At 42.0% G+C, this 15306-nt stretch overlaps 1 protein-coding gene across 1 annotated transcript; it reads left to right on the top strand.

Annotated features, from left to right (window-relative positions):
- Positions 1-1254: 1254 nt before the first annotated feature.
- On the top strand, positions 1255-14560 carry rnf217 (ring finger protein 217). Its single transcript, XM_046373409.1, has 7 exons — positions 1255-2381; positions 5696-5917; positions 6026-6190; positions 7129-7226; positions 7334-7437; positions 8802-8873; positions 9607-14560. The coding sequence occupies exons 1-7, from the start codon at positions 1407-1409 to the stop codon at positions 9684-9686; spliced, it is 1716 nt and encodes a 571-aa protein (XP_046229365.1). The 5' UTR covers positions 1255-1406; the 3' UTR covers positions 9687-14560.
- Positions 14561-15306: the final 746 nt, after the last annotated feature.

Genomic DNA, 15306 nt, shown 5'->3' with positions numbered 1-15306 from the left:
CGTTATATTACTCCAAAGGCATAAAAAGTAAGTAATTAAACCAAATTTGCATTGTGTTATAGCTTATTTGCATTGTGTTCTACAGCTCCTTCTGAATATTTGAATACAATCAATAATATATGCATAACAGAAATAATTTATGAAGCTTTTGTTAAATGGAAGAGCTGCTAGTGAGCTCTGAACTGCAGACAGTAAGCCTTAAGTGCAACTTTGGACACATCTCATCCATCCTAACAGGTATGTGAAGCATTTATGGGAATCAGCTTCATCGGCTAAACAAGTGTAGCCTACATGTATAAGGATCGACTCCGGTTTTATCTGCTGATGCAGACATAGACATAAAGCTAGAAATGAGGCCAACAAAACTGAGCAATTTAGTTAAAGCATGGTATGGTGAAATAATGTCATGTAGCGTAATAACACACAGGTTGTTTCTTTTACATGCAGTATAAGACAGTTGTCTACTTGAAACTACGGCTGCCACTTACAACTTTGTCCTGGGGCAAAAACCACAGTGTGCGGTTTTTCAATGCTGTACTGTTAGGCCCCATAAATTATAAGCTTCTTCCTGGCCCTAGGTTTACTGTGTGATAATTTAATCAATACATTTATGTAGGGATATGAGACATATTTAAATATGCATATATACATATTTACTGCTGTCTTGTACAATGATGTTAATATAACATGATACATTATACAGGCAAAAGTCTGCAGACACACCACTTTGTGGGGCTGTTGTTGGGCTGGCCTCTTTACTTCCAGTGAAGGGAAATCTTAATGCTTCAGCATACCAAGACATTTTGGACAATGCTATGCTTCCAACTTTGTGGCAACAGTTTGTTGAAGGCCCTTTTCTATTCCAGCATGACTGTGCTCCAGTGCACAAAGCAAAGTCCATAAAGACATGGTTGGATGAGTTTGGCGTGGAAGAACTTGACTGGCCCACACAGAGCCCTGACCTCAACCCCATCCAACACTTTTGGGATGAACTGGAATGGAGATTGCGAGCCAGGCCAGCATCAGTGCCTGACCTCATATATGCTTTGCTGCATGAATGGGCAAAAATTCCCACAAAAAATCTCCTGGGAAAAATTCCCAGCAGAACTGCTATGACTGCAAAGCTGTGTGTGTATTTAGAATGGGATGTCATTAAAGTCGGTGTTGATGTAATGGTCAGCTGTCCCAATACTTTTGTCTCTATAGTGCATTTTCCTATGTATTAGCCAATCTGCCAGGGCTTCACTCCACCACTAGGCTTCCCATCGGCCTATCGCTGCTCTGCTTTACACGCTGACGACGAGACCCGGAAGCACCGAGCCGTCTGCTTTGTTTTGTTTTGGTAGTAGGGAGTTGGGGAAGAGGCACACAGGCAGAGGTCCGTGCGGGAGAAGGCCGCTCACTAAATGGGGAGAGCCATATCGGGAATGGAAGATGACGGACCGATAGCTGACGCTTGTAAAATGCCAAGTTTTATCAGCACTTTCGAAGAGGGAAAGGTGAAATTGTCCCGCAACCTGCCGACAGAAACTTCCTTCACAGACAGCAAAGTTGAGCGGTCGGTCCGAGATTTGAGCTGTCCTGTCACCAGATCAAACTCGCGCTTGTCCCTGGACGGAGGTGAGAGGGAGTCAGAGGAAAGGAGCGGCGAGGAGGAGAAGGATGCGGGGGGCAACAACAACAACAACTGCAACGGCGGAGGAGGCGAGAGGAGGAGGGCGAGCGCTGTCGAGATTTTGAGGAGGAATCTCGGGGTTTCAAAGTCTCCCTCTCTCCGTCTCAACACGAACAGTCGGATGCAGTGCGGCGCCGAGCATGAAAGCCACGACGGAAACGATAATAACGACCCTACAGACGTTTATGGGAGTGAATGTGGCGACTGTAAAAAGTCGGAGCGTGAGACGGGCGAGGCGGGTACTGAAAACGAGCCAACCGCGAGCGACTTGACGACTTCTAATGCACTAGGAGTTGAATTTGTGACCGTTACAGGCCAGTGCCATCATAAAGGCCACAGTGACGGCAGTGTGCTCACTGTAACCGAGTCTTTCAACACTAAACAACACGTCTACTGCACTGTTTACTGCATCGCCAACGACACTCATGGAAAAGAAATTGCAGACGATGAAACGGCCACGTCTGACGCAACGGATATGGACAAGGAGACGGGGCAGGAAGCCGGTTCGAGTCCCGAACCGGCACTGTACACATTGGACGATCTGGTAGATCCTTTCGGGGATATTGCTCACTCGCTGTCCGCTGTACAGGCCGATGGAGAGGTGCAGAGTTGCCGTGTGTGCCTGGAAGGGAAATCCATCGCTCCCCTGCCCTGCTGCAGGAAGGCCGTGTGTGATGAGTGTCTGAAAATCTACGTCAGCTCCCAGGTTGGTATAAGGGGAGGGTGAGCTACTGTGCAGCAGGGTGTCATAGTGCTGAGATTGTCCCACAGCCAAGCATTGCTGGGTCAGTCAGCAGCTGGTTGAGGTGTCCTTGAAGTGAACACACACACGATCTTCTCTGTCGCACCTTAAGTGTGTCATGTTTGGCATCTTATCTACCCCAAGGCAGGGGTAGGAGCTGTTGAAAAATGTCCGTGGCCCTCACCAGGAGCTGGCACTGAACCAACTAACTCCACGTGTTTTGGCTAAGGCTCTAGGTTTGCGCTAACAGGGACAAGGTTTCATTAGGTTATTGCTAAAATGTCACAGGCCAACATCTGCAGCTGTCCTCATCTTGTGATAACAACAGTTTTTCTGTGAATCTGGATCACTGAATCATTCTGTACAAAAACTGGGACCCTGGCAGGGATGGTTCTCACAATAGCTTACTTTGTGTGCTGTTGGGTTTATTCACCAGAGGTTCTTTCTCTCAAGCTTACCTATTTAAAGAAGATTTCACCCTCAGATGCACTACATGTATTGTGTTGTGCATTATTAATCCACTTACAATCTGACGGAGCACAAGTGAGCCCCTCTACTTGGCTTGTCTTTTTATTTATCCTTTCCCTCATGTTCCTAAATGCCACAAGATATGTCAGAGCATCCCAGCAGTGTGTTTTTTTTCTTACGTGGAGAGAGCAGCTCAATAGCAATAAATCAGCCAAAACAGGTCACAGTGGGGACACACATACAGTATCTTGTTGCCACGCTGCATTTTGGCTTCTTTTACAGTATATTTCCACTTACATTATTTTTGAAAGTAAAATAAAGATTTTAGTGAGAGGTCCTGTGGACTAATTCTGGTCCTGATATACACTTCGAAATCCAAGAAATGAATAATAGATGGAGGAAACATTTACTTCCATTAATTCAGTGCGGCTGTGATGGAAACAGGGGATCAGCTATGAAAGGCAGGTCGCCTTCTTTGTAAACTGGTGTCAGAGAAGTTTGAGCCTTATCTTTGCTACTGCTTTTACTCTGTTTAGATAAAACAGTTTTTGTCAGTCATCCAGACTACGCTTTATCTTCAAATTATCTGGCTTTGATAACGAGGCAGGTATAATCATCCACACAGAGACAAGTAGACTCTCTGCTGAGCACGCTCAGAACGAGATAAGGGTCGTGTAAACTGTCTTGTGTAGGTGGAATTTTTTTTCCCGTTAATGTTGTGCAGACTCATTTTAGCACACATGCTTGCTGTTACCCCTCAGTTTATACAGTGAGCGTTATGTCACGGAGATCAGGGACATAGGTAGGACTGTCAGAGGGGATTCAGTTTGCGGCTCATGGGCACTTGGGCAGACATGGCTGACCAGGCAGTCTGCTTAACTTACGTGTTATTTCCCAGCCTCCTCAAATCAAAACGATATTGTTGGGTTCATTTTAAAATGTAAGAAAAAATGTAAATAGGGATATAGCAGTTATGTATTCAAGTGCATATTAGATGTTGAGATGTATCAAATGTGTTCACATTCACTGGGAAAATTAGCTTCTTCACATCACAGCCCAACCATTTTTATCCGTACCGAGCTCCACAGCCCTCATATGCGATCTCAAGTGCCTCTCCCCTGTCTTATGAAAGGATTATAAACTTGATGTTAATTCACAGTGTTACTTCAAAGAAAAGTGAATATTTTTGTGTTTATTTTTTCATACAGTTGAATTGTCAAAGTCTTTGTTGCTTTGGTCAAGTTTCAACCGTTTGTAAATTACTTTAAGGTAACTGGTTATCCCCACCTGTAGCTAATTTATGTTATTTCAATTGTTCATCCATTGCTTCTAGTTAACTAATCCAACCTCTCTGCTTGCATGCTAATTAGTCTTTAATCACATATATAGTTTCATGTTTGCTTTTGTTTTATCTTATGACCGGAAATGTAGAACAAAGTCACCCACATTTTAAACACACCGAACACGTGTATGTGAGACAAATAGAGCGGCAACAATCCCAACCTGTCCAACCAGTCTGGCAGGGGACATCACAGTGTTTGTGTTGTGGCAACAAAACAGATCAGCTTTAATGCTTGCACAGGATACATTTTCATAATCATGTAATAGGCTTTTACTGTGTGTGTATGTGTGTACATATGTGCTGTGTTGCACCATTAGAGGCTGATGCTGTTCTTCTTTGCTTTCTGTCTCCTGCCATATCACTCTCTTTCTTTCTCTCTCTCTCATACACACACACACATTGACAAGATGCCTTATCATGTGTCAGCGGAACAGGTCTCATTCACTTTGATGGGCATAAAGGGAACGAGACAATAAAAGGAATGGAAAGAGAAAAGTAACAGGAGGAACAGAGATGCCCTGAGAGGAAATAAAGACAAAAATCTGGTGAAAAGGAAACTACAGAATTCAAGATAAACTTGACGGTAGAGCTGAGTGTCTCTGTAAGCTTCCTTATGACACTTGCCGGATGCTTAGATCAGATGAAATTTGATACATACTTGTAATACTTCAGGCTTTGTTGAACCCAGGTGTGAAATTAACAAAAACGTGTGTTCTTATGTAACAAAGTGAGGTAAGATTATGAAATAGTGCACCCAACTGACTGATGAGCACTAGAGCCAATTAATCAGTCAGTTAGCTATCAAGTATTAAATGAATGGGCACCTCTTTTGAGAATTGATTGATCGCTTTGAGTCATTCTTTCAGAAAATGTGTCCGAATTCTATGGTTTCATCTTCTCAAATGTGACTGTTTTCTGTTTTCTTCAGTCCTCTGTGACAGTAAACTGAATGTAATCTTGGGCTTTGGGAAAAAGCGATCAACATTTTTCACCATTTCCTGAAATTTTATGGGCCAAACAGCTAATCAGTTAAACGACAAAATGACTGACAGGCTAATCGATAATGAAAGTAATTACTGGTTGTAGCTCTAATGAGCACTTGATCTGATCTAACCCGTGTGTGTGCGTGTGAGTGCTTTTATACATATTAACTTCCACTCTGTGCGCTGCTTCCTTCAGGCTTCAGTTCATCTACCATTTACTCCCTTCTATCTTCGGTAAATTATTAACCATTTCCCCACAGTTGTGTGAATATGTTCCTCATGTCCATTTTGCACTGATAGTCCACCACAATGACAAAGAAACGTGACGTAGACACACACTGTGGAGCAGGTGATGTTGCATTGGTTATCACTGTTTGCCACTAAATAATAAACATTTATTATTTGTCTTACTGTGATGTACTTGAATCCATCTGAAATATGACTTTCTTGCAGTGATGAGCACTCTTGTCTGTGATGTTTCCCAGGTGCGAATAGGCAAACCTTACGTCAGCTGTCCGATCCCAGAGTGCAGTGGCTACCTAGAGGAGGGAGTGGTGATTTCTCATCTAGCCAATGAAGATGTGGCCAAATATCATTACTTTTTGGAGCTTAGTCAACTGGACTCGAGCACCAAACCCTGTCCCCAGTGCAGTCAGTTCACCTCTCTGAAGGAGCACAACCCCAACCGCTCAGAGCACAAGTACAAGGTGAGATGACACCCACGTATGGTAGCAGTTTGTTGCAACATTCAGTGATATATACATATAAAAGCAGTGTAAGCATGTGTCTGCTATCTTCTTCTGTCCCTACTGTAGATCCAGTGCATTAATTGCCAGTTTGTGTGGTGCTTTAAATGCCACGCCCCGTGGCATAATGGGCTCAAATGTCGTGACTACAGGAAAGGAGACAAGCTCCTACGAACCTGGGCTAGCGTCATAGAGCATGGGCAAAGAAATGCCCAGAAATGTCCACAGTGCAAGGTAAGAACTGCTGTGGAACAACACAGACATGTAAGGTGGGCCTGTGTGTAAATGAAAAGGGAGCTGACTGATGGTGGGTGGAATCATGGTAGATGAATAATTCAATGAAGGTGAAGAAGCACCGGAGCAAGTGCAGGAGATAAATGGAGAGCTGCAGAGAACTAGATGGAGGCACAGATTTAAAGTGCATGTGGGACAGCAGAACAGAGATGATCATATTGAACAGAGAACAGTGAACATATTGGAAAAAATAAAGATGTGTCTGCTGCATCAAACCAAATCTGTGACTCTCATGGTCACAAAACGAGCCCGGTCTTAGTTCATCTACACTAATATCTAATTTGACTGTCAGAAGATGACTAAAACAAAACGCAGATTAGGCTAATTACTAGTTCATGAAAACTGTTGGCTCGCAGCAGCGGCAAACATTTTCCATCTGTGTTCATCGCACTGATGCTCCATGTCTCTGAATTTCTGCTCTGGAAGCAGAAGAGAGAGTCCTGTTTGACTGCAAAGCCAACAAATTGGTGTCATGCTGTGTTTAGCTGGAAAAGAGGCTGAGAGCAGCTGAACGTAATGCTCAGTTTATGGTAAGCTCACTGCTCCAGAGATCCATTAAAGATCCATTAAGTGTAGGATTGCATGCATGCTGCATTGTGCTTCAGAAGTATAAGCATCTGAACTAGATGCTTACAGGTTTCAGTTTGAAAACGAGAATAAATTCTGCTGGTGTTGTATTCTAGTGCTGTTAAGACTGGAAAGTTGTGCCCATTTTACAACAGTCTGACCTGAAGTGACTCATTATAATGAAAGTGGTCATAATGATGTTTGGTCCCCAGCTGAAAGAGTGAAAAACATCTGACTTTTGCAATAATGCATGTTTATCAGTATGATTTATAGTATGCGGTCCTCTTGTTTCTACTTCTGTCTGTCTGTAGATCCACATCCAGCGAACAGAGGGATGTGACCATATGACATGTACACAGTGTAACACTAACTTTTGTTACCGCTGTGGAGATCGCTACAGACACCTAAGGTTAGAATCTTCTGCTTTTTAAAATATTTAGAATGTCTTTTCTCTGCCCAGCCTTCCCCTCCCTTTCTGTGAGATGATCTGATTTGACTTAAACTTCCTGTTGCCAGGTTTTTTGGAGACCACACATCCAACCTCAGCGTGTTTGGATGCAAGTATCGCTATCTTCCAGATAAACCTCATTTAAGACGGCTGATTAGAGGGTCTGTCTGTGGTAAGTTGTTGTGTGTGTGTGTGTCTGGAAAGAGGATCCTGAATCTATGGTTTTCTTTCAAATCTTTTAACCTCAGCTGACTGAGGAATTTGAAGTTGTGCGAGTGGCATGGCTCGAGGGATGGTAATGTCTGCCAGGTTGTCCACCATTTTTGGTCCAAACTGAACTTTTGCATAAATTATTGGATGGATTCCTTTGATTCATGGTGCTCAGAGGATGAAAATTACAGATATTTCTTCTGATACCACAATCAGTTTTAAATTTTCTTTTGTCCAGTACTTCACTTTATGATTAAATATCTGCAAAACTATTTAACATGATTAATGAGATGTACTTTGTTTTTATTGCTAATGCTAGCACACTAACACTCTAAGATGCCTACTCTTATAAACTTTATACCCACTAAAGATTAGCATGTTAGTATTGTGAACATGTTAGCTTGCTTAGCATTTAGCTTCAAGCTGTACTGTGCCTTAGAACAGCCTCAAAAGAGATGCTAGCATAGCATAGCAGCTGCATGGTCCCACTTGTGTGTGTGACAGCTGTTGTTATTTAACTGTGCCAGATTTGGTAGATACACTGTGGCTATTAACGATTGTTGGTAGACAGTTCACCTGTCTGGTGTTCACACATTCCCTCAACCTTTCTTTATGATGTGTATTTCTGCTTCAGTCAGGGATTTCCTATGCTGATCACATTGCTCGTGAGCCAAGAGAGCAATAGCCTTAGAATTAGCAATGGAGTAGTTATTCCTCACAATGCGTGGGATAAAAACCTCAAAATGCTGCTGTATTGCCTATTGGCCTGTTGAGACTCCTACTGAGAGTAAACAGTCATGTCTCCTTTGTGACGGACACGAATTTACCTCTCGGTAGCAGCAGCAATGAGCACCGAGGAGAGCCTTGTAGTCAAAGTGTGAAAGCATCACTTATCATATTATGTTAGTTGTAATTATCCGTTCACAGACATGTGCACGAGCAAGCCTCCAGTAAGCTGAGCTCCTCTGCTAGGTTTGTTTGACTCTGCCCTCCATGACAGCTACAGGTAGTTAAATCAGCAGGGGGCTGTTGAAGTGAGAGCTAATTTGTCCCTTAACAAAATCCGTTTACAGCTTTCTTCTCTGTCCTCCTGCCACAGGCTGTCAGTGGCACAGATTTCACTATGCAATAAGGGACATTTTACTTATGGAGTTCATTTTTTTGAATTTCCCCTGCTCAGCGTTTAATAATCAGCCCTCCACAGTCATGTACCGGTGGCCAAACATCTTAAATATTCTGTGGGGATGAATTTCTGTTCGATTTGACATTTATTAATTATTAATGATTATTGTTGTGCTCCCTTCTCTTTCTCTGTTGTTTCTTCAGCCACTAAGGTGCTGATTGCCCCAGTGGTCATTTTGCTCGTCGTGGTGCTTGGAGCCCTCGCACTGGTGATAGGTAACATAATTATACATATAAATGCACATGCACATTAATCAGAGTGAGGCTCCAGAGAGAGCAGTAAACAGATAACAGCTAAATGATTTGACTCTTATTACAGATCATTTTCTTGCTTGCAGAAAAGCAGGTGCACTTCGTGTCTTGGCAAGAAAAAAAACAAAACAAAAAAATAACCATGCCACAAACACGCCTGTATATGCGTACTGAGGCCACGTTCTCAGTCATATGCATGAACAAAATGTACACATGTCCTCGTTTAAAGGAGAGGCAAACATCCAGATCTCATTTTCACTGACTTTTATTTCCTGAAGCTTCATTTTACTAATCCAGCTGCACTCTGTGTGCACGGTGTCAGACTGAACTGAACTGAACTGAACTGTAATTAGTTTTAATCTCTTTCCCGTGTGTGCACTTCTGACAGATGATCCACTGCAAGCTGACGTGCCGTGATGGCAGATTCATATTTATTTTTGTCATTATTAGAGTCAGTGCTGTGCTGCTGTCTCTCCAGTTCTGTTCTTTTTCCGCTCAGTTAATTTCACATAGGCCAGTTCTGTTTGCCCTGCACTGTCTGATGGAATAATGAAATCAAATCCATTTAGAAAACTCATCAGAGCTGGTAATAGTTCATCAATTACCTTTTGTGTCATTAGAAACAACGATAGTTTGCTTTAATCCATCTTTCTCTACTTTCTGCCTTCATCTCTGCAACATCCTTCTCTATCTGCAGGTTTGGTAGTTTTCCCAGTGTACTATGTGTGCAAGAGGAGGAAGAAGCAGCGCGGACAGGGCTCCGGACGGTGGATCTGACACCTCCCCTGCACTTAATCCACACACACACACACAAACGCACACACACAGCTTGAACGACAACGCCCACATCTCCTCAGGGATGAACACGCCAGCCTGAGTCATCGCAAAATTCGGAGAGGAACATCGAGAAATTATCAGTTGTAATTAGGGAAGTACACGAATAACACACGTCATCACGTTGAGAATATTTACTGCTGCAAAAGGAATGCTTTGTCAGAATACTGGATATTTGAGCAGGATAAAAAACCTCACAAATCTAAGTTGACTTCTAGAGCAACCACTGTCTAGTTAAGTGTTTGAATCCTTGTTTTACTCAGAGAACAAGCCAACTAATGTTCCCGGACACGTTACAGGAAGTTTCGGCAGTGAATCTTCGCATCCCACACCTCTGTCACACATTTAACGACAGCTGTCTTTCAGGAGAGCAAACACAGCTAATAGATGGATGCAGATTTGTTTGCAGCAACACGTGTGAATGTGTTAGTTGGAGGCTGTTCATCTGCCTGATGTGATGGCATACTGTGGTGGATGGAAGGTTTGAAACTGTGCTGGATACCAGAAATCACAAACACAGTCTGCTAGAAGAGCATGAAGAGAAGACAGGAGGAGCTCACAGATGAATAACATGTGTAACTATGTGGAAATTTTATCTCTTTATTAAGCTTTTTGCAAAAGCTACTTCAGTCATTTGTTCTACAGTTGTCAAGTGCAAGATGGAAACTGAATTTTGAACAAGCTGAAAAAATGAGTTCTGCAACAAAGCTGAACGTTGAACTTGTTCGTCTTTCCCTGCTGGAAACTTAATTTCCACTGGATACTGAAATTTCGTACAGGATTTTGAGTGTTTGACAGGGGCATACTCTTAAAATTCAACATGAGAAGACTGAACTGGGAGGGATGAAAGGATAATACTTAACTCTTAACTCTTTGATAACCTTCATGCTGCCTGATCTTGATGTTTGCTATACGGTTTGAAAGTTGGGTGGTGTGTCCTCACCCTAAGTGACACCTACTCTTAAAGGCTGCTCCTGCTGGCAAACACATATTCAGCCCACTGACACCTAAATGAAATATTGTCCTTCCTTCCTTTCCTTTGGTCCCTCCTCACTGGCTGGCTGGCTGGCTGGTGGCTCACACGCCCTCCCTGCCAGGCTGGTGGTACCTGCTGTGCTCACATAATGTGTGTGCCAGTGTCTGCATCATTAAGGTAAAAAAAGCTGCTGTGCAGCAGTTGTGCCAAAACAAATCGCTGAATGTGGCAGGACAGACTTGTCCCTTTGTTAGAGTTTATTTAAGTTGTTCTTAAGGGTTGCCTGTTGCAGCAATTTGGATAGCTATGCTGTGTTGTGGAGAGGAATCTGCATAATTAACTTAAGAGGCTCTGTCAGGTTACACAAGTTGTTGTAGGTGGACTTCTCCAAAGAAATGACTGAACATGCTATTGCAAATGGTACCTGTATATAAGCAGACGTACGATTTGCCTCTTTATGTCGTCTGGGTGGTGGATTGCTTGAAAGTCAAACGGGGTGTTAGATGTTTTAAAGAAATGAGTTCAGAGGTCATCATCAGTTTGCTGTGCACTGACTGTGTGGTAGATCGGTGTGGTAGATTTTAAGAATCGAGGCAGAGACTTTGGTTTTTGTCTCAGATGTTTGGAGTGATGAGAGGACGTCTGCCTGCTTGACAGTTTGGATAGTGACATACTGCTGTTTACCTTACGCATACACCTTCTTAGCTCATTCACACTGGCACACACTACAAAAAAAGCACACGCATGGAGCACTACCAGGAAACAGGAGATTTAAAAGAGCTTTAAAGGTTGTCACCGGGCAGCAGCCAGCTTGTTGTCCTTTGCTTATCCCTCTGTCCTCTCCTCCATGCTGTCATTCCTTAGTTGTGAAAATGGACACAGGTCTACTGGAGCTCCCTAACATAATGCTTTTGAGAAATGTGCAAATACCACAGAGCTGCCTGTAGCGCACGCTGCTGTCAAGTTAAAATGATTTGAACACTGGCCACAGACTTGGTGACTGGTCACATCACCTAATGGAGGGACCTGGTTTTTGTTTTTATTGCAGTATGAACACATGTTAATAGAGAGACTTGAGGAAAAGAAGCAAAAGGCTATGGATTAGCACAATATATCTGCACATAAGAGATGCTGCGGTGAGAAAAAGATGGTATCCTGAGTGTTACAGCACGTTTCATCATGGAATCTTCACTAAAACCAGGATTTAAGGCATGAAGGAGAAGCAAAGTTGATGTTGGTGAATGTTGGACATTTTGCAGTGCAATGCCATGAGCTTGGCTTTTGTCCCAGGGATCTGAAACATTTTCTACATCTGGGAGTTACTAAATAGCAATGTTTCCTAAAGGGCACAGAAAATATAATGTTACACACTGCTTTCAGTAGGTCCTAACTCTGGGTTTGAATCCTCTCTCAGGGAGTTTGTTTTCTGTTCACTGTACCCAGAGCCCTCCATGGACATGAGCTGTGTCACAGAAACTGCACTGTACGGTCAAAATGCTTCCTGGTGCATTTTCCCAAGTAGACTAAAAAGGATTAAAATGTAGTTTCCTTGGAATTTCTGTCTTTTCCTGGTATAATTTTAGCATCTTGTATGATTCCAGTGAGTGTTTTTACTCACACAGTTAGTGTCCGCTGTGTTGTGAACCCACTTTCAGCAGCTGAACGTAGGACTAGAGAGGGGAAAAATAAAATATGTATTAATGATACAACACTGAAAATGAAATATAAAAGTTATGCGCCAAATCAAAAACAAAACTAAACTATCCACCTGCACCACATGCATGCATGTTTTATGTCACTGCTCAGCTAGTACTACACTGACAAACTGAAATGCTGCATTTTATTATTTGTTTGAATGACTTGACTGACATGTGATGGACATTTAAATTGTCTTCAGCACAGCGAAGAGCATCAGCAGAGTGAAATTAGTTGAATGTTCTGGGGGCTGTTGAAGGATCAGCTCATTGCCAGAAATGTAACAAATGGCATCTTTGATAATTCACCATGTAATCTTGTTGTGATGTTAGTTATCAAGTAACAAAACCTAACATTCAGTCAGACAAAGCATGAGATTACTCTCAGATTTATTTGACAGTTTTGCTGTCAGACAGGAACTGCAAATACAATTTTGTTCGATGTGGTCAGATACACTTACAAATGTTTTCTAACAGGAAAGTGAGACTGTAGGATTTCTTCACTTCTATACGTGCATCTAAGTGAATTCTGCTTACTGATTCAGTGTTAAGATGCCATATAGAAATCGTTGCCTCCGTCTGACATAAACCAGGAGGCGATCAGGTATTTGGTCATGTGTATGCGTGTATCTCTCTGCAGCTAATCTCACATATTACTGGACCCATCAGCCTGATATTTTTTGTGAACATTTGTGACCGTATGTTCAAGGAGCTCTTAATGGTTGCAGTCCTGTTTACTGCTCACTCCTCATGCCTCTTAACCGGCCGGCAGGGGCCGCAAGTGATCAACGACTGCTTCAGTTTGGAATCTTGCCTCTGCTAGGGACAACATAAGTGGCTGCCATATTTTTTTTTTTCGATTTATACTTTGCATTGCTGGTGGCATGGAGCCTGCATATTGTCTCCCTCCCTATTCCACTACTTTCATACATATCACTGGACACACAGCCTGCACTACCTGCTCCACACCATCATGGCTCGCAGACACAACTGACAGAAGTCTGAACTTTATGGAGTGCTATTTTTAAAAAATGTTTTTTTTATTTTATTCTTACAGATTACTGACTTGATCACTGAGATCTGTCTAGACATGAAGCAGCTGTTTGTGTTAATCCTGAGTCTCAAATTCCTCCACATCCCTACATTCACTTACATGAGGTTTCTTTTTTTGGCCAATGATTTTTGCCTTTGCTGGAGTGTATTGGCTGGCTGATACCCCTGGCAGTTTTTGTGTTTGTGTTTGTATTACAATCCCAGTGATATTGTCATGAATATGCAATAGTGCCTTCACAGCCATTGTCCATCAGGGTTTGCCAACCTGTGGTTTGGGCCCCTCCATGACTCCAAAGACTAAAAAGAGGAGTAAATCTCTTACATTAGAACAGTACAATGTGATTATATATATGTAATATGGGGCTCCTATTGTAAAACTCTGTGTGTTACTGCAACACACAGAGCAATGTGCAATGCAATCAGGCCATCAATTAACAATTTGTGCTTTTCTAAATCTGTTTGGAATAGCTAAAGACTGAAACAAACCTCTAAAATTGTACAAATACCACAGTGCAGGGTTTCAGCTGTGTCCCAAATAATGTACTTTTGCACAAGTTAAATTGTCACTTTATTTCGGCTCATACCGACCTCACTCTTTGGACTGTGTAGATTAAAATGAGGCAGCAGCAGAACAGTGAGCCCTGAGTATCATAAGGCTGATATGGACTAGCGTGCTCAGCACAGGAAGTGATTATACCAAAAAGATGTGTCATATTCAACCAATTAAATGTCTCGTTAGGGACAAAACATGTAAACTCAGGAGGCCTCTGGGTATTTGTTTTGCTGTAAGTGGTGTATTTCAGTAACATCAGGATTTTTCACCATCTGGACATGCAAACTTAATGGAAAAACTGTAACATTTTATTTCTATATGCCACTGTGTTTTCAAGGATATTTCTATTTAAAGAAATGAAATTTGATTGTTGCGCTTGCTGTTTGCACCGAGGACAGATTCCTCCACCTGCTGCCACTGTTAAAAATGTCTGCTCATACTATTATTATTATTATTATTATTATTATTACTCACTTGGCCAGGCACAAACCTTATTTCATTTGAGGATCTGATGAAGAATAAACTCAAGTGGTATAAATGCCACAATGTCCCCAGGTGATTTATTTGATATTGACACATTATGCCAGACGATTGCTCCTCTTTATGTTGACGGGTTTGTTAATGTCTGATTTACTTGATGTTTCTGAGTCACAGTCAGTCCACCTTGCAGCTGATAGGAATGTCGGTATGCTGGTCTGTCCTGCTGTCTGTGAAGCAGACTTACAGCAGCTTCTCTCTCTGGTTACAGTTGTGACTGCAGTTTTATGTCAGCAGGGGTCATAAGTGCACTGCAGGAGGTAGTGCACTTCTGACCCCTGCAGATTTTTAAATTGAACAGTATAAATGCAGGCACAGGCAGGGACAAAGCAGATATTACTTTATTTATTATTTAATTTACTTGTTAATTCGAACAACATTAATTATATTGGTTGATGTTATTCATGCTAAGTATTTCATACAACAACACAAGGAAATACTCTGTATAAAAGGTTGAAAAGGAACGATGTTACTTATATCCCAGTAGTGGAATTAACACTTTTCCAAATACTGAAACCTACTGCAGTATTTTTTGTCGCCATACCCCTCATCTCCATTACATTTCAGAGGGATCTTACTTTTCTACATTTAAATTTAAGTTGCTTTAGCTTTTTATTTTTGCTCACAATATATATATATATTAACTTATTTTATTTCACTAAGGTTTCTCAGGCTTTTTACTTGTAATGGGGTATTTTTATGTATTACTACTTTTAGCCCACTTCAGCAAAGGAGCAGAATATTTCCTCC

Source organism: Scatophagus argus, chromosome 19, assembly GCF_020382885.2.
Source record: "Scatophagus argus isolate fScaArg1 chromosome 19, fScaArg1.pri, whole genome shotgun sequence".
Taxonomy (NCBI): domain Eukaryota; kingdom Metazoa; phylum Chordata; class Actinopteri; family Scatophagidae; genus Scatophagus; species Scatophagus argus.
This window is presented reverse-complemented; position numbering and strand designations above follow the sequence as displayed.